This window comes from Muscardinus avellanarius (assembly GCF_963383645.1).
Source record: "Muscardinus avellanarius genome assembly, chromosome: 8".
NCBI lineage: Eukaryota > Metazoa > Chordata > Mammalia > Rodentia > Gliridae > Muscardinus > Muscardinus avellanarius.
The window spans coordinates 74,782,879-74,801,991 of NC_137794.1; the positions used below are offsets into that span (position 1 = coordinate 74,782,879).

General features: G+C 37.1%; 1 protein-coding gene across 2 annotated transcripts in view; it reads right to left on the reverse strand.

Moving 5' to 3' along the window:
* The window catches only part of TBC1D32 (TBC1 domain family member 32), a gene marked incomplete at its 5' end in the record, with an annotated part of 226,159 nt that overhangs the window by 192,800 nt on the left and 14,246 nt on the right, over positions 1-19,113 (reverse strand). For both annotated transcript variants that reach the window (XM_080699878.1, XM_080699877.1), the window contains 2 exons: positions 11,008-11,185; positions 17,025-17,186. In XM_080699878.1, the coding sequence (XP_080556004.1) occupies positions 11,008-11,185; positions 17,025-17,186 (340 nt within the window). The remainder of the gene's footprint in view (positions 1-11,007; positions 11,186-17,024; positions 17,187-19,113) is intronic.

Consider the following 19,113-nt stretch of genomic DNA (forward strand, 5'->3'; position numbering starts at 1 on the left):
GTAGAAGGCTGGATGCAAAATAAAGATCAAGAAAAAGAGAATTATAATATCCACTGCCATGTCTGCAAGGACATCAGCAACAAAATCCGGCCTCCAACATAACTTCCTTGACTACAGGAAATATAGAGAGACATTCTAAACCCTGAAAATTAAAGATGGCAGAAGAGAGGAAGATAGCATGTTTCAGTTGCTCCAATACTTGAAACTCAACCAGTGGACAAACTGCTTCATGGCAAGAGAAGAAAAGCAGTCAGGATTCAATAGAAGAAAGACAGTTAACACACTGTGGAACTGAGAACAGCACAGAATACAGAGCACTGAAAAGAGCTCCATACATCGCCTCCAATGAACAGATTAGAGGCAAACCTGCATCAGGGATGGTGGCTCCTAGGACCAATGGCTCTCAGAGACTAACTCCAAGCAAAGAACAAGCAGAATCCTGATAAGCCAGTGATTGCACTAAACTATTATCACAAGCATTTGCACTCTTCTCTCCACAGGCAAATACCTCAAAACAGACTCACCAGACCATCCAGCAAAATCCTGAAGCTGCAGCTGAACTAAAAATAGGACCTTCCTACAGGGAACTCAAAATAACAGGACACTCCTCCAATGACAATAACCCACCACATCAAGACCACTGTGAATCTACACATCAACCAGTCAAACCACCCAGAGAACTCCCTTGACAGCAGCTGAACTCATCCCTGCCCAGAATATCTGAGCAGAATTCATCAAGACTGTGAGTTTACAAAGCATTCCAGTAGAAACCTGCAGGTATATAAACCGCTAGCAACAAACAGATCTATGGGATCTATGATCTGGCAAACCATCCCTGTGGTGGGGGATTTGGGGGCTAGTCAGACACAGCAGAAACATGAATTAGCAGACACTCTCTAGGAATATTCAGGTGGGTAGTACCTAGGGTCCACAATTTGCTGCACTCCTACAGGGTCTCCAGCAATCACCACGGGACTTCCAGTAGTTGTGTCTGTGAATTGAAATAACTCATCCAATCACACAGCAGGCTTAAAAGACTACAAACTCACGACTAGCAGTTTTTGGGTACTGCATGCACCAAGGTCAAAGGCCAAAAAAGTTTCATATGATTTTAGTTTTCCAGGCATACTTGAGGCACCCAAGCCCCAGGCTCAGAACTATACAATCTTTCCCAGTGAAAACAAGAAGGCACCAGCAGGGGTACCCATGATCACAGTTATAGGCCAGGAACTCGGCACTTTCTCTGCCAGTAGAGTTTAGGACTGGTGTGCATTCAACACAGTGAATGACAGTGCTCTAACTAATCACAAGCAGATGGGCAGTGGTGTGCCTGAGCCATAAAAGCTTAGCTATACAGTCCACAAGATCAGAATCTAGTAATCTTTGACCCTGCTGAGATTATTTCCAGTGGCCAGAAGGCCAGAAGTCAGCACTCTGCAGGGTTTCAAGTATCTGCAACCAGTATGGCAATGATGGTGTCTTTGGGCCATTAAAACCCAACCAGCAGACCAATGACTATTAATGGTATATCATTGACTCTGGTTCTATGAAGTTAGGGCCTGGAGAGCAAAGCACCCTGAAGCCAGGATTCTGGTTTGCCAACACTGACTAAAAACTATAACTTGTTAAAGAGGCTCAGGAAATTAAATGAAGTCTGATTATATAAGATTCATAGAGGCAATTATATACCCCCAGCATAAGCCTTATTATAAATGGATAACAAATAGACAAAGCACTCTCACACAAAGAAGAGGATGCCAAGACACACCAAAAAAAAAAAAAAAATACAAACCTGAAAATTTTGTAAACATGAGAATGAAAACCAATGAGGAAACAATAAACTCCCACAACACAACAACAAGGGGACCACCAATACAGAGCTGCAGAATGAGAATTCAGAATCTTTACTTTCAATATGATCAAAGACCTCAGAGATGAAATCAGAGAAAATGTACCAGAAATGAAAGAATATATGAATAGAAAAGTTGAGGCTATAAGTAAGAAACAAAAGATTTTAAGTGAAGTAAATAAGTCAATAAGTGAATTAAAGACCTCAATAGAAACCACATCTGGCAGGGGAAACCACATGGAAAATATCTTACTCTTGGAAGACAGCTTATTCAAAATTGACCACACAGTCAAAAATATGGAGAAGACAATATGACAACATGACCAGAAAATTCAAGAAATCAGAAAAAATACGAAACAAACTAATTCACAAATAATATAGATTGAAGAAAGCAGAAAAGCACAAAGGATATTAAAAAAAAAAAAACCTCTTCAGAGAAACAATATGAGAACATAGGAAAACACTTGTACATCCATGTACCGAAGACATTCACTGTTACAGTTATAGCAGCTCTATAGATTCTTTCCCTCAAATCAAACAGATATTTTGAATTGGGAAATTAAAACTAGTTGATACCTCAGTTGCATTTTAAACAAATCTTTATTACAAACTAAATAGGAAATAGAAAGGGTAGAGAAGAAAAACAGTATGCCAGGAAGACACACTGCAGTGCCCAAAAATTGAGCTTTGCCTTCTCTTTCTGACTCTAGCCCTTAAATATAGTTTTTTTTTATTGGTATGTTGTTATTGGTGCTACCAAAACAATGAGCTAGTAACTTTCTTAGGCAAGTGGTGACTTGTCTCTGAACAGGGTACTTATTAAGTACAGGATTAATAATTTATCTTTTTCTGCCTCTGTTATATGGGCTGTATTATTTGCCTATCAATTATGGGTGTTTTCAGGTAACACATGGAGTTTGCATTCCACATACCAAAGCTGGGTCACAAAGAAGAGGAGAGAAAACAGGCATTAAATACAGCCAGTAAAGCTGTGTGTGATCTCTAAGAACAAGGCATGAGGTTCTTGTTACCTTTATGGCTATAAAATGTACCAGGCAGAATTACTGGGGTTTTATGACATTTAATTGCTTCTATATATTTTTAGGGCTAAAAGCTTTAATTTCCTCTATGCATTTTTAAGGCTAAAGGCTTTAACTGCCTCTACATTCTTAGTATGGTTTAATATTGAGACAAAGGAGAAAGAAGTGGAAATTCTGAAGTGTAACATGAAAAGCTGCATGTTTCCCTGTCTGAGTGCCTGCATAGCATCCAGGGCTTCACTGCCTTTTAAGTTTTTATAGGAAAACCATTACTGGAGCAATTTTCCAATACAAGCACATTGGGAACACCAAAAAGACACGATAAAATAAGCTGGGCGTGGTGGCACATGCTTGTAATCCCTGCGCTTGAGAGGCAGAGACAGGAGGATCGTGCAGGTTTGAAGCCAGCCACGCGTGCTGGCTTACGAGACCCTGTTTCCAAATAAAATATGTAAAAATAGGTCTGGGAGTGTAGCCTGGAGGTAGAGGGCTTCCAGGAACCCCAGTACCACCAAAAATATAAAAAATAAAAATAATCCATGCCACATAATGAACAAAATAACAGAGAAGCTAAAAAAAAATCACAGATGCATGTAGAAAAAAATAACAGGTAACACTTTGGAGCAATCACTCCAGATTTCTCAACTCAAGCCAAGAAAGCCAGGAAGCAGGAAGGACTGTGTGGTATATTTCATACCCAGAAAAAAAATTTTTTTCACCAAGGATGCTATATCCAGGAAAGATAATCATTATAATCATTCAAAGTTGATGGAGAAATACAAACCATCAAGGCAAGCAGAAACTAAAAGAGTTCATGAGCAACAAGCCAGCACTAAAGAAAATACTTAAAGAAATAAAACACAAAGAAGAAAAAAGAAGGAAATACCAGAACAGAGAAGGGGCAAATTGCACAAGATAGGCAATGAAGTAAAGGAGAAATTATACTACATTAAACAGAAAATATAACTAGAAATGACAGAAAACAAAAGTCATCTCTCAATCATGATACTGAATAACAAAGGTCTAAATTCCCCCAATTAAAGGCAAAGACTGTCAATGTGGATTAAAAAACATAATTCAGCTATATGCTGCTTGCAAGAATTCACCTTACCAGCAAAGATATCCATAGGCTAAACGTGAAAGGATAGGAAAAGATATGTCATGCAAATGTAGAACAAAAACAAGCAAGGGAAGGAATGTTCATATATGACCAAGAAGACTTTAAGCTAAAACCTACTAGAAGAGACAATGCGAGTCACTTCTTTCTAATAAAAGGAACAATCTTACAAGAAGATATAATAATAGAAAACATTTATACCCCAAATGTGGGTGCACCCACTTTTATAAAACAAACTCTTCAGAAATTACATCTCAAACAGACCCAAACACAATAATATTGGGAGACTTCAAAACACCACTCACACTACTAGAACAATCTTCCAGGCCAAAAATGAGTAAAGACTCTTCATATCTAAAAAACACTATAAACCAAATGAACTTAACAAATATATACAGAATATTCCAACAACAAATAAATACACATTCTTTTGAGCTGCTCATGAAACCTTCTTAAAATACAGACTACATTCTAATCTACAAAACAAGTACCAGATATTTAAAACTTTAAATTCCTTGTATCTTTATGTATCATAATAGAATGAAAGTAGAAATCAACAGGAGAATCAAAAAATTTCACAACCCATTAATCTCTCCTGATGAATAATGCAATCGTGGCTAAGCACAGAAGCCCTAAAGTTCAGCTCTGAATACCTTCAAAACCATTTTTCTCTTCAATCAGGCAGCTCCAACCTTCCTTCATGTTTCATCCAAACTTCTCAAATCACTTTTTGGAATATGATCAGGATCTATTTTGTTGTTATGCCCTGATGATATAACTAAATAGGTTATCATATTTCACTACAAATATCAGACAGAGTTTGCTATAAGTTTTCTCATTAGGTCTGTCTTCCAGCCTTAAACTATGCAAGCAAAATGTGTAGTAAAACAGATGGGCATAGTTTATATAACAAAGAGGCACTGAAGTCATTGTCTTCAGTTCCCTCAAGAAAAACAGTCTTCTGCCAAAGTAAGGAAAAAGCCATAAGGTTTTAAGCTTATTTTTTTTTTTAGACTTCGAGTAGTTTTACAGAGACTCTTGTGCAGGGTGAGAGATAGGCATTTAATTTCATTTTTCTATAAATGGATAACCACTTTTTCCAACACCATTCATTAAAATGGCTGTCTTTTCTCTAACATATGTGCTTGCCACCTTTGCTAAAAATCAATAAATATCTTCTATTCTGTTCTATTGGTCTGTGTGTCTGGTTTTGTGACAATACCATGCTAATATTATTACTATACCTCTGTAGTATAATTTGAAGTCAGGAATTGTGATGCTTCCTTCATGGTTCTTATTGCTGAGAATTGCTTTGACTATTCTGGGTCTTTTGTTTCTCCATATAAAATATAGGACTGACTTTTTAGATCTATGAGGAATAAATTGGTATTTTGGTAGGGGTTGCATTGACTCTGTAGATCTCTTTTGGTAGAATGGCCAACTTCTTTTTTTTTTTTTTTTTTTTTTTTGGTGGTACTGGGGTTCCTGGAAGCCCTTCTACCTCCAGGCTACACTCCCAGACCTATTTTTATACTTTTTTATTTGAAAACAGGATCTCTTAAGCCAGCACGGCTGGCTTTGAACCTGCACAATCCTCTTGTCTCCACCTCCCAAGCGCGGGGATTACAAGTGTGCGCCACCACGCCCAGCAGAATGGCCATTTTGATAATATTTCTTCTGCCTATCCAAGAGCATGGGATTTTCTTCTACCTTCTCAGATCTCTTTCAATTTCTTTCTTTAGTCTTTATCTTCCTGGCTAGGTTTATTTCTAGGTATTTTGTTGTTTTTTAGTTTATTTTGAATGGAATTGTTTTCTGAATTTCTTTTTCAGTGGACTCATAGTTGGCATGTAGAAAAGCTACTTTTTTAGATTGATTTTATAGCCCACCACTTTGCTGAATTTGTTAAGCAACTGTAGAAGTCTTTAGGTTTAATTTTGGGGGGTCTTCCCTTTATGACTTCTATGATCCAGTCCTCATTCAAAAGAGTATCACTATTCAAAAGTTTCTATGTACTTATATAACAGACTGTTCTGTTTGCAGTGCTAGGGACAGAACCCAGTGCCTCACTCATGTCAGGCAAGAACTCTACCCCTGAATGACAACCCAATCAGATAGACTTCAGGAAGCCTCAAGTTTCTACATGCAAGTCTCTGGCATATGCATGGGCTCTAGTCTAGCTAGTTTCTCATGGGCTCTATTCTAACTAGGGCTAATCTAGCTGTTGGTCTACCTGTTTCTTATCTTTGTGGCCAAATGACAAGATTTTTATACCACACCTAGAAAGAAATGTAAGACCTCAAATATTTCATATTAAAGAAAATCTAATTTTTTGTGTTTTTGCTATGCTTGTAATTGAACCCAGAAACATTCTAAATCTGAGCTATTTTGTAGTCTTTAATTTGAATTCTTTATTTTAAAACAAGGTCTGTAAGTTGAGGAGGGCCTACTAAGTAGCTGAGGCTGGCCTCTAACCTGAAATCTTCCTGTTTCAGCCTCCCAAAGTACTGGGATTACAAACATGCACCACCACACCGAGCTTGAACCTAACGTATGTTTATTTGTTCATTTGTTTTTGCAGTACTGGATATTCAACCCACGGGCCTTCTACCTCTAGGCTACCCTCAGATTTATTTCATATTTTATTTGGAAACAGAGTCACAATAAGTTCCTGAGAGACTGCACAATCCTCCTATCTCAGCCTCCCAAGTACTGAGATTATAAGTGTGTGCCACCATATACAACGAGCCTAGTGTTTTAAAACTAAAAATTTAGGAGGAGAGATTCGAACTGGCGACTGCAAAATACAGCACATCTCAGTAGCTGAAACAAAGTTCAACTACTGAGAAGGCAGCATCTTAATAAACAAAATAAATAAAGCTCACGACACAAAACAGATCCAGTAATTGCGGCAGAAGGAATCCAGTAACTCTGAACTGCGAGATCCACTGCAAAAAACCCCGATTGGGTGATGGACCTGCTGCAGACATGGCTGTCCACCGGCGCCATCAAAGGCGGCAGGCCCAAACCACGAGTCCTGGTGCAGCAGCCCCAAGAAATCCAAAAAAAACAAAAAAAAAAAATCCATAAGTTTGAAAGCGGCCATAGAGCTGCAATATCTTAAGCAGCGAGCTGCACCCAAGCACAACAGTGGCACCATTTGCAAACCAGAGGCGGCACCCGCAGTGGCAGAGCAAGACCTCCAGAGACCTAGAAGGGGACCAGGTAACCACGTGTGCCCAGAAATGCTGCCAGATCCAGAGGCGCGGCGAGCTCTGCAGAGCCCCCAACCAAGGCAGCCAGGTAACACTGCACCTAGATGAGCCACAGTCCCCGGCATGCACCCAGTGTGTGCCACAAGACTTGACGGTAACTGTGTGTGCCTATTATTCACCACGGAATCTGGTGGGCTAGTCTAGTTAGAACCTCCAGAGACACAGAAAAGGTGCAAAAGGCGCTATACCTGCACAGGGCCAAAGGGAGTCGCTCCAAGACTACATTGGATGCCCTGCAGGTAGGGAATCACAGGCCTGAGCCCAGGTTGGAGAGTGCAGAGGCACAGACTACAAGCTGGAAATACACAGACTTGCACAGAACTCATTAACTTGCACAGAACTCATTAACAGTGACAATGCACACCATGACCAAGTTGGTTAAATCCCAGAAAAGCAAGGCTGGTTCAACATACACAAATCAATACAAGTTATTCACCACATAAACAGAACTGAGAACAAAAGCCACAACATCATATCAATAGATGCTAGAAAAGCACTTGACAAAATCCAACACTCTTTTATGTTAAAAACACTGCAGAAAATTGAAATAGAAGGAACATATTTCAACATTAAGGCTATATACAATAAACCCAAACCAACATCATATTGAATGGGGAAAAACTGTAAGAATTTCCTCTAAAATCAGGAACAAGACAAGGATGTCCACTATTACCACTCCCTTTTAATACACTCCTCAAGACTCTTGCCACAGCAATAAGAGAAGGAAATCAAAAGAATTCAAATAGGAAAAGAGGAATTAAAACTATCTTTATTTGCAGATGACATGATCCTTTATCTAGAAGACCCAAAGCACTCAACCAAAAGACTTCTGGAGCTGATTAACCAATTCAGCAAAGTTGCAAGATACAAACTCAACCTAAAGAAATAAGTTGCTTTTCTTAATGCCAACAATGAATCCACAATGAACGAAATAAAGAAAATAATTCCATTCAATATAAGCTCAAAACCAATAAAATACCTAGGAATAAACCTAACCAAAGATGTAAAAGACCTCTACAATGAAAACTATAAAACTTTAAAGAAAGAAATTGAAAAAGACCTTGGAAGATGGAAAGATCTCCCATGCTCATGGATAGGCAGAATAAATATCATCAAAATGGCCATTCTGCCAAAAGTGATCTATAGATACAATGCAATTCCCATTAAAATACCAACAACATTCTTCATAGACCTAAAAAAAATCAGTCATGAATTTTATATGGAAAAAGACCCAGAATAGCCAAAGCAATTCTCAGCAATAAGAACCATGCAGGAGGCATCACAATCCCGGATTTCAAATTATACTATAGAGCAAGAGTAGTAAATACAGCATGGCATTGGCACAACAGGCATGCTGACCAGTGGAAAAGAATAGAAGATACAGAAACAAACCCACAGACCTATAGTCCATTGATCCTTGACAAAGGGGCAAAATTCATATGCTGGAGAAAAGACAGCCTTTTCGACAAATGGTGCTGGCAGAACTGGCTATCCATTTGTAGAAAGATGGATCTAAATCCTTACCTCTCACCATGCACAGGAATCAACTCAAGATGGATCAAAGACTTAGAAATTAGACCAGAGACTATGAAGTTATTAGAGGAGGGCAAAGGCTCAGCACTCCAACATATAGGCACAGGTAGAAACTTTCTCAACAAGACCTCCAAAGCGCAGGAAATTAAAGCAAGACTAACAAGTGAGATGGCATCAAACTAAAGTTTCTTCTCATCAAAGGAAATCACCAAGAACCAAAAGCGGAAGCCTAAAGAATGGGAGAAGATCTCTACCAGCCACCATTCTGAAAGATGGCTAATATCCAGAATATACAAAGAGCTCAAAAGACTCTACACTAGCAAAAAAAAAAAAAAAAAACCCAATCAAGAAATGAACAACTGAGCCAGGCGTGGTGACGCACACTTGTAATCCCCAAGCTTGGGAAGCTGAGACAGGAGGATCGCACAGGTTCAAAGCTAGCCTCAGCTACTTAGTGAGGCTCTCTGCAACTTAGACCGTTTCCAAATAAAATATAAAACTGGTCTGGGAGTATAGCCCAGAGGTAGAAAGTCCCTGGGGTCCACCCCCAGTACCACCAAAAAAAAAAAAAAAAAAAAAAACGGGCAAGTGAACTGAATAGACATTTCACAAAAGAAGAGATACAAATGGCCAATAGATACATTAAAAGATGTTCTGCATCATTAGCCATCAAGGAGATGCAAATCAAAACTACACTGAGATTCCATCTAACCCCAGTCAGAGTGGCAAGCATAAAGAAATCAAATCACAACAAATGCTGGCGAGGATGTGGGGAAAGAGGAACTCTTTTACATTGTTGGCAGGAGTGCAAAGTAGTTCAGCCACTATGGAAATCAGTGTGGAGATTCCTTAGAAAACTGGGAATAGATCCACCATATGATACAGCTCTACCACTCCTGGGTATTTTCCAAAGGAGCTGAAATCAGAGAACTACAGTAACATATGCATATCCACATTCATAACAGCACAATTCATAAAAGCCCAAATATGGAAACAACCTAGGTCTCCATCAACAGATGAATGGACTGCAAAATTATGGGAAATACACACAGTGGAATTCTACTCAGCTATAAAGAAAAAATCATGCCACTCACAAGAAGACGGAAAGATCTGGAGAACATTATGTTAAGTGAGATCAGCCAAACACAGAAAAAGAAGGGACATATGTTTTCTCTAATATGACATACTTGGGAATATTAGAGATACCAGAGGGACTCCAGATAATGGAGGGAAAATCTCAGCAAAGCTAGAATGAAAGGATAGGAGAGGAAGAAGGCTGAGGTTGATTAATGGAGGAAGGAGCTACATTCAAATATGTGTAAAAGTATGAATATAGCATGGATAACCTGGACACTCATTGTTGGGAGGGGGGAAGGGAAAACGAAGGGGAGGAGGGCACCAAATCTTTTTTGCGGGGGTGGTATGAGGGTTCCTGGAAGCCCTTCTACCTCCGAGCTGCACTCCCAGACCTATTTTATCATTTTTTTTTTATTTTTGGAAACAGGGTCTCTTAAGCCAGAGCGGCTGGCTTTGAACCTGCACGATCCTCCTATCTCCACCTCCCAAGCACAGGGATTACAAGCATGCGCCACCATGCCCGGCTAAAGGAAATTTTTTATTACCATATCACATCTATAATTTAAACTTTAATAAGAATCCACTGAGAATAAGATGTTTCAAATAAAGCTTCAACAGATGTTTTAACCTTGTCTTATTTTTTTAATTTCCAAAATATATTAATTTTCACCTCATTAAGAATTATCTCTGATAGGATACAACTACTCACTAAATATAATGCTGGAAAGCCGGGTGTGGTGGCGCACGCTTGTAATCCCCAGGCTTGGGAGACGGAAACAGGAGGATCGTGCAGGTTCAAAGCCAGCTGCGCTGGCTTATGAGACCCTGTTTCCAAAAATAAAATAGGTCTGGGAGTGTAGCCCATAGGTAGAAGGGCTTCCAGGAACCCCAGTACCAGTACCACCAAAATAAATTATATATATATATATATATATATATATATATATATTGCTGAAGATGCTATTTCATGGATTAAATCTTTACTATGTTATTTTATTATTATTTTTCTTCTTAAACTTTAAGTGAGAAAGCATAAAACCTGGCTAATAAAAATTTATTGACACCTGTAATTATTAAAACCATTTCAAAATATAAATGCAAAATTAAACAACCCACCTGATTGAATGATGAATCACTATCAGAGCAGTTATCTGTACAGTAACTACTGCTTTTCTCCTTTTGGATTTTCTTCTGCCTCTCTTGACTTCGTACCTCATCATCTTCAAACTTGTTAATCATAGACTCAACCACTACCATCATAATGTTTTTCAGGGAATGCATCATCTCTTTATACCTTTAAACTCAAAGTAGTTTTAGTAAGAGAAAGATCATCAGCAGAAATTAAAAGTCAACTAAACTAAGTTCCCTGATTACTTTTTCTATTTTTTTTTTAAAAAAAGCCCCTTTAAGAACACAATACACAATTCTAAGTCAATGTTTCTTAGCAGAAAGAATGGTAATACAAAAGACAAGGGAAAAAATTAACAGCAAATTCAAAAAAGTCTGTCACTACCTGGGTGTTTTCATACAGTTACACGAACCAGGCAATAAAATCAACAGAATCTAAGCAACATGTTCCAATGGCATGCATTCCAATTTTTAGCATAAGATCAACTCTTAATATCATATTACCAAACCTAGGAGATTTCACACTTCAGCTTTATTCCTTGTCCTACTTATATCTTTTTCTCTATCCTTCTGTTTATTTTTTTCTTCTCTTCTCTCCTCTCTATACTTCCTATCTATAGGCAACCAGCCACAAGTGAGACCTGCTGTATAAATTCAGGATCTAAATAAAAACCAAGCTCTCAGTGTCTCCTTTCAAACAGAGGTTAGAAAATCCACTATCAGGGATGTTAAGTAGGAAAGAAATTTCTGAAAGTAGTCAGAGTTAAAACTGTATAACTTCTAAGATCTCTTTCAGCAATAATGGTTTAAAATCTCAAAAAATAATAAAATCAATATCTATATTTTAATTATAAACTCTCAAGTATTCATGTTAATATTAGACTAAGATCCTCAAAAGCACTAGAAATAAAATTTTAGACCTAGAAAGAACCATAAAACCTAGCCCTTCATTTTTTAAGTGAGGAATTTATAAGCTGGGCCACTGGCATTTCTATGTTTAAAACAAGAACATGAAACTTTAAATAAAAATAGTGAATAAAGGCCGGGCGTGGTGTCACATGCTTGTAATCCCATCACTTCGGAGGCTGAGACAGGAGGATCACAAAGGTTCGAAGCCAGCCTCAGCTACTTAGTGAGGCTCTCAGCAATTTAGTGAGACCCTATTTCCAAAGTATAAAATAGGTCTGGAAGTACAGCCCAGAGGTAGAAAAGCCCCTAGGCTCCACCCCCAGTACCACCAAAAGAAAAAGAAAAAAATAGTGAATAAAGTACTAAATTTAGAATTAGAAATCCTAGATTAGAATCCTAACTACTTTAGCCACCAGTTTTGTCATCATAATTAAGTTAATTTCCTCAACTATAAAATGAGATAGAAAGAATATAATCTATCTAATCTATATCATATACTATACCAATAAATAAATGAGAATAAATATCTGAAAAGTTTTTTATAAAAAACACTTGTTTTCGTTAGCTTTTTTGTCACTGTGGCCAAAATACCTGATGAGCACACCTTAGAGGAAGAAAGGTCTATTTTAGGGCTCACTATTTCAGAGCTTAATTCATCATCAGCCAGCTTGAGGCAGTAAAGTCTCTGTGGCAGGGCTTTAGGGCAAGGCGGAGGTGAAGAAAATGCACTTGTGTAAGCATCAAGGAAGAGAGGAAGTGGCCAAGACAAATACAGACAAGGACCCACCCTCCCCAGTCATGTTCAACCTCCAACGTGGATGCTGTTCTAATACATGAGCTTCTCTGAGAGGTTTTTGAAATCCAAATCATTACCATACTATACTGCATGTATCATTATAATAATGGGAATACATTAAGAAAATAAGCACAGAAACTATTCTTCATATATCTGGCTAACTGGTCAGTGTAACAGCATAAAGCAAAGAGAGGATAGGTACTCTCTCACACAAAAGCAATAAAACCATGCTAGGATATTTGGATGGAAAGAGATGGCTGAATATTTTTCATTGTTTTGTTTTCTGGTTTTTGTTGTTGTATGTTTGTTTGTTGCAGTGCTAGGGATTGAACCCAGGGCCTTACACATGCTAGGTGTGTGTTGTACCACTAAACTACATACGCAGTCCTTATACTGGAATTGTAAACAGAAATTATAAGATATATTTTGCTAATACCCCAGAGGCCCTTGTATTAAAGGCATGGTCTCCAACCTTCTAAGAGGTGGTGGGACCTTGAAGCAGTGGGACCTAGTGAGAGGCTTAAGGTCACCAGGGGTATTGCCCTCAGAAGAAATTGTGGGAATACAGTCTCTTTCTTCCATTCTTTTTATCCATCCTTGAGGCAAATTGGCTTCCCCAACATTACTCTCACTATGATGTACCTGTCCAAAGGCACAAAAGCAACAGGGCCAATTGCCTAAATTGGCCTCCAAATTAACTAAAACCTCCAAAGCTATGAGCCAAAATAAACCTTTCCTCTTTATAAGCTGATCATTTCAAGTATTTGTTGTAGTACTAGAAACCCAACTGACCCATATTGTAAAAGTATGTATTACGTAGTATACATCATTATATTTCTATGAAATTTCTACAAGATGTAATTTAAAACAAATTCATACATTTAATATACTTAACAATATATATTTATATAAAATATAACTATAAACAAAAATATATAACATATTTTTTAAATTGACAAAATTATGAGAAAATACACAAGTATTAAAATTAAATACAAACAGATTAGAAATAATATAGGGTAGAGAAGACTAACAGAAGAGAACTGTAATAAAGGTAAGAGTCCAGGGAATATCTGAGTTTAAAGAAAAGGAATATATATGGTAAGATGGAATCCTGAGACACTCTTAAGGCTAACTTGCAAATTATATCTGTGTAAGATAAGTGCACCAAGAGGCCCACTCTCCTCCTCTTAGGTTCTGAGGAGGGAAAACAGGGAAACAAAACAATGCCCTAGTAGCTACCAATATCCAAATACGTATACACCAAAAGCTGTTTTCTCCTTCTGAGGTCACTGGATTGTAGCTAAACTACACCTCCCTATCCTCCTTTACAGTTAGGTATGGCCATGTGAGCATCATAAAATCTTGCCCCATACAATTTAAACTTTGGTTATTTAATGAAGTATAAAAGTAAATCTCAATAATATAGAGGGTTAAAGCAAGGGTAATTAAAATGCATAAAAAAGTTGAGTGCAGTGGCACATGCCTGTAATCCCAGTACTTGGGAGGCTGAAACAAGAGGATGTAGGTTCCTAGCCAGCCTTAGCAATTTATAGTGAGTCCTTCCACAATTGAGTGAGACCCTGCTTCAAAATTTAAGAAAATAATAAAATAGAGCTGGGGGTATAACTCAGAGGTAGGATTCTCCTGGGTTCAATCTCCAGTACCACACACAAAAAAATTTAAAATCCATAAAAACCTGACATTTTGACATATATATAGATGTTTACAACAGATCTTTTGAAAAGACCAAAATAAATTCCTCTGCAATAAATATTACCAAAAGAAAAGGAATTTTCTAGTTAATTTTAAAATAACAAAACAAGAACACCAGACCCTCAAAAATCAATAATTAAATCAACTAGATCTCAATAGTAGCCACTGTAGTTTAAAAAAAAAATAAGCTAAGGAAAAACAGATACTGGAATAGACAATAGATACTATTGGGTAGATTCATTTAATGCTTCAAAAAGTATTCAAAACTAAAGGGGGAAAAAAACTCCAGTACAAAGCATATCAACCAAATGAAAATTTGCACAGTGAATACTTCAACTCATTATATGAGCAACATGTTATGGAGCTACATATGAATTCTTCTATTGAAAACACCTAGTTAAAAAATAAATATCAAATGTTTAATTATAAAAAAAAACTTTGAAATTTACTACAGTAAAAATGTTAATAGATGGACTGCTGCTACATCAGCCCCAAGTAATTGCTGAAGAATCAGAAAAAAAATTGAAAGAAAATAATACTTTGTACAATTTAAAATCTTTCATCCATGGTTCATAAAGCAGAAGACAAACATTCATTAAGTCATTTAAAATTTTTGTACATTATTATCATATTAATTTTTACACTGGGTGAACTAAAACACAGAAAATTAAATAGCTTACCAAGAGATAAAAAAGTAATTTCCAATAGTATCATATAAAATTCTGCTCTTATTAAAATACCTTCATTACCTGAATAGTAAAGTTTTTTAGTATTCTTTTTAGAACAAGTTTAATAAGACTCCTAGAAACAGACTACTAGGAATTACGATATTACTCAAAGACAAAGCCGGGTATGGTGGCACACACCTGTAATCCCAGGAACTGAGAGGCTGAGACAGGATGATCACAGTTCAAAAACAATCTCAGCAGCTTAGCTAGATTCACAGCAACTTAGCAAGATCCTTTTTCAAAACAAACAAAAAACAAGCTGAGAGTACAGCTCAGGGGTAGAATGCCCCTGGATGTAATCCCTAGCATCATTAAAAATAAATGAATAAATAAAACAGAGATTAACTCCATTTTTTGTTTTTTTGCCAAGTCAAGAAATAAGAAATCTTAATCTCTATAGCTTATACTTGGCATTTATTGGAGATATGAACTTGCTAAATTTACTAAAGCAGCCTTCTATAACTTTTTATAAATAATAATATATTTAGAACTCCCACCCAAAGTAATAAAAAAAGTATAATCATTTCTAAAAAGTCAAATTTAAAGGATTTAATGCTTTAAAATTCACTAGATAGTATAAGCTTAAGTATATTCAAAAGTCTTTGATACTGTGGCTGGTCAATATATCTTATGGACTGTTTAAATAGACTTCCTTCCTATTTATTTTTTAAAATAAAGTTTTACTGGCACACATGCACGTTCTTTCGTCTATGGCTATTTTCATACTATCATGGTTGGCAACACCTAAAATATTTATTATATAGCCCTTGTCTGCCCCTGCCCTAGGATATGATGGAATAACAAAACAAAAGAAAAAAGAAATCTGGAGCCCAGAAAGAATTCACTGAGCAGAGCCACCACCACCCTGTACTCATAATTCTTTTTTTTTTTTTTTTTTTTTTTTTTTTTTTTTTTTTTTTGGTGGTACTGGGGTTCCCGGAAGCCCTTCTACCTCCGGGCTACACTACCAGACCTATTTTATTTTTGGAAATAGGGTCTCTTACACCATCGCAGCTGGCTTCAAACCTGCGCTATCCTCCTGTCTCCACCACCCAAGCTTGGGGATTATAAGCGTGCGCCACCACAGCTGGCATACTCATAATTCTGAACAGTGATATAAGAGAAAAATAACAATATTTGAGCCATTATATGTTGGTGTCTCTTTGTTATTGCTGTTTAGTACATATCCTAATTAATATATCCATCCTGTGCTGGCTTAAGAAACCCTGTTTCCAAATAAAAATTTTTAAGAAAAAATAGTTCTGGGAGTGTAGCCTAGAGGTAGAAAGGCTTCCAGGAACCCCAGTACCACCAAAAAAAAAAAAAAAAAAGAATGCCCCTGGGTTCAATTCCCAGTACTACCAAAAAAAAAAAAAAGTAACAGGAAAAAGACATTGGTTTATGTGGAGAGGTGAGGGAAGGCCTTTCAAGAAACTAAACAAAAATTCCAAAAAGGTGAAGGAGCAAGTCATACAAATATTTACAGAAAAGACACTCTAGGTAGCAGAATCGATATGAGTGCACACCCCTGAGGGATGGCCTACTTAGCTTAAGAAAAAGCAAGATGAGCTTGGCTGGAGTATTATAAGGAAAAATATGGCAAGAAATAAGAAGGGAGAATGCTCATGATGGACCTGTTGCCAACAAAAAGAACTCTGCATCTTAGTCTAAAAAATGGGAAGCCTTTAGACAGTTTTATTATAAAAACAATTTTATAAAAACAATATATATTATTTTTAAGAATAATTTTGGCTACTATGAGAGAAACAAACTGTTAGGACATAGGCTAGACATGGTGTCATAAAGCCCTATGGACAAAAAAAATCACTTTAAGATATTATTGTGGGCACACTCACTCTTTAGAATCCTGAGTTCTTTTAGTGACATGTTGTACAACTGTGTCATAGCCAGATTCTTCACCCTGATTCTGATCAGATGTGCACTTTTCCATTTCTTCTTCAATCATAGATCCCAAAGTGTTGCATATGTACTGTCTGAGGTATTTCACAAATTCATAGCTGAAACAAATGTTTAAAAATAAATGTGATATATATGTTCACTTATTGAACACATCCAGAAAAAAGTAAGCACACAAAAGTCTATAGCATATTAAAGTTTCTTACCATGAACAAAGATTAAATTGAGCATTCATCCTAAACCATCAAGTTTATCTAGAATTTTGTTTTGCTTTTTTTCTGTTTTGTTTTGTTTTGTTTCTGGGACACTTGGCAAAGATCATCATTTAAAAGTGACCACAAGGAAGGAAGGTGGAAGGATGGAAAGAAAAGCAAATTTTAGGGGCAATCCAAACTTCAGTGGCTTCAGGATCTCCTTCTATTTCTTTATGATGCTTCTCTCTTTAACAATTGATGATGAAGAGTAAGGAAAGCAGTTGTCAAAAGATTTTCATAATTATTGAGGCTGTTAAGAAAAGCCAAACTAGAATATGGTAATTACAAAAAATAAATAGGAAAAGGTTAAGCTCCCATCATTAGAACAGAAGAGTTTTTATGAACATTTTGAAAGTAGTACCTGACCTAAATTCCACCTAAAAAGAAATATGCCAGATAAATCAATGTATTGAACATTTTTCTTCATACAGTTATGCTGATATTAAAATTAGTTTGTAAACTCAAACAATGCAGCAAATATGAGAGGGCAAATGTTCCACAAAGTAAATAATTCTTTTATCAATGATATTTGCTGAAAATAAAGGGCAATAATTATAATTAACATCATGATTGAGAAAGGTTAAAAGTTTCTACGGTCTCTCAAATGACAAAGATAATTTGAAATGAGCCATTTTTGTAAATGTCACTATACTCTAGCCATCTAGTTGAGTATGTACTAAATCAGAGCCTCGAATATATGCAACGCAGGAGATCAAAGAGATCCTGAATAAATTATTTCTCATAATTATGAGTCCATTATGGTGTACAGTAGATAGCCTTCAGCCCAGTATCTATTAAATGACTATTCTATAAAGAAGAGCCATCTTAGCCAAGCAGCCAAAGGAGTTCATCTTTCATTCTAAATGTTTTTGATTGAGTCTTCCTATTCTAATGGCTTTTCTGTACCTTTGGACATATTGCTAGTTCCTGGAATCCCCATGGCTGCCTCAGTACTTAAGTGGCAGCCCTGCCTTAGACACTGCAGGCCTTAATAATCAAGTAAAGATATTTGACATGAAGCTCTGTGAAATTATAGTAAAAGTACAGGCTCAAAGCCCAACAGGCCTGAGCACCAGGATAGCTCTAATATTATTAGCTGTGTGACCCTAAGCAAGTCTGTTTTCTCATTCATAACTTGGCACTCATCATACCCACTTTACCCCATTACTTGAAAGAATGAAGAAGGCAATAGACAAGAAACCTAAACTACCAGATTTTCTTTTCTTTTTTTTTTTTTTTTTTTCAGTACTGGGGATGGAACCGAGGGGCATTCTACCTCCGAGCTACACCCACAGCCCTATTTTTCTTCTTTATTTTTGAAACAGGGACTCAGTGAGTTGCAGAGGGCCTCACTAAGTAGGTGAGGCTGGCCTTGATCCGTGATCCTCCTGTCTCAGCTTCCCGAATGCCAAGCATGTGCCACCACCGGCTTCTGAACTACTAGATTTGGGGGGGGGGGGAGCTGGGGTTCCTGGAAGCCCTTCTACCGCCGGGCTACACTCCCAGACCTATTTTATACTTTTTACCGCCGGGCTACACTCCCAGACCTATTTTATACTTTTTAATTTTGGAAACAGGGTCTCTTAAGCCAGCATGGCTGGCTTCGAACCAGCGTGATTCTCCCGTCTCCGTCTCCCAAGCGTGGGGATAACAAGTGTGCGCCACCATGCCCGGCTTAAACTACTAGATTTTTTAAAAGAATTTTGGCAAATATATTCTTTATTCCTATATGGAGCTTTGACTTCAGATTTAATACAAAGGGATTTCTTTAGCT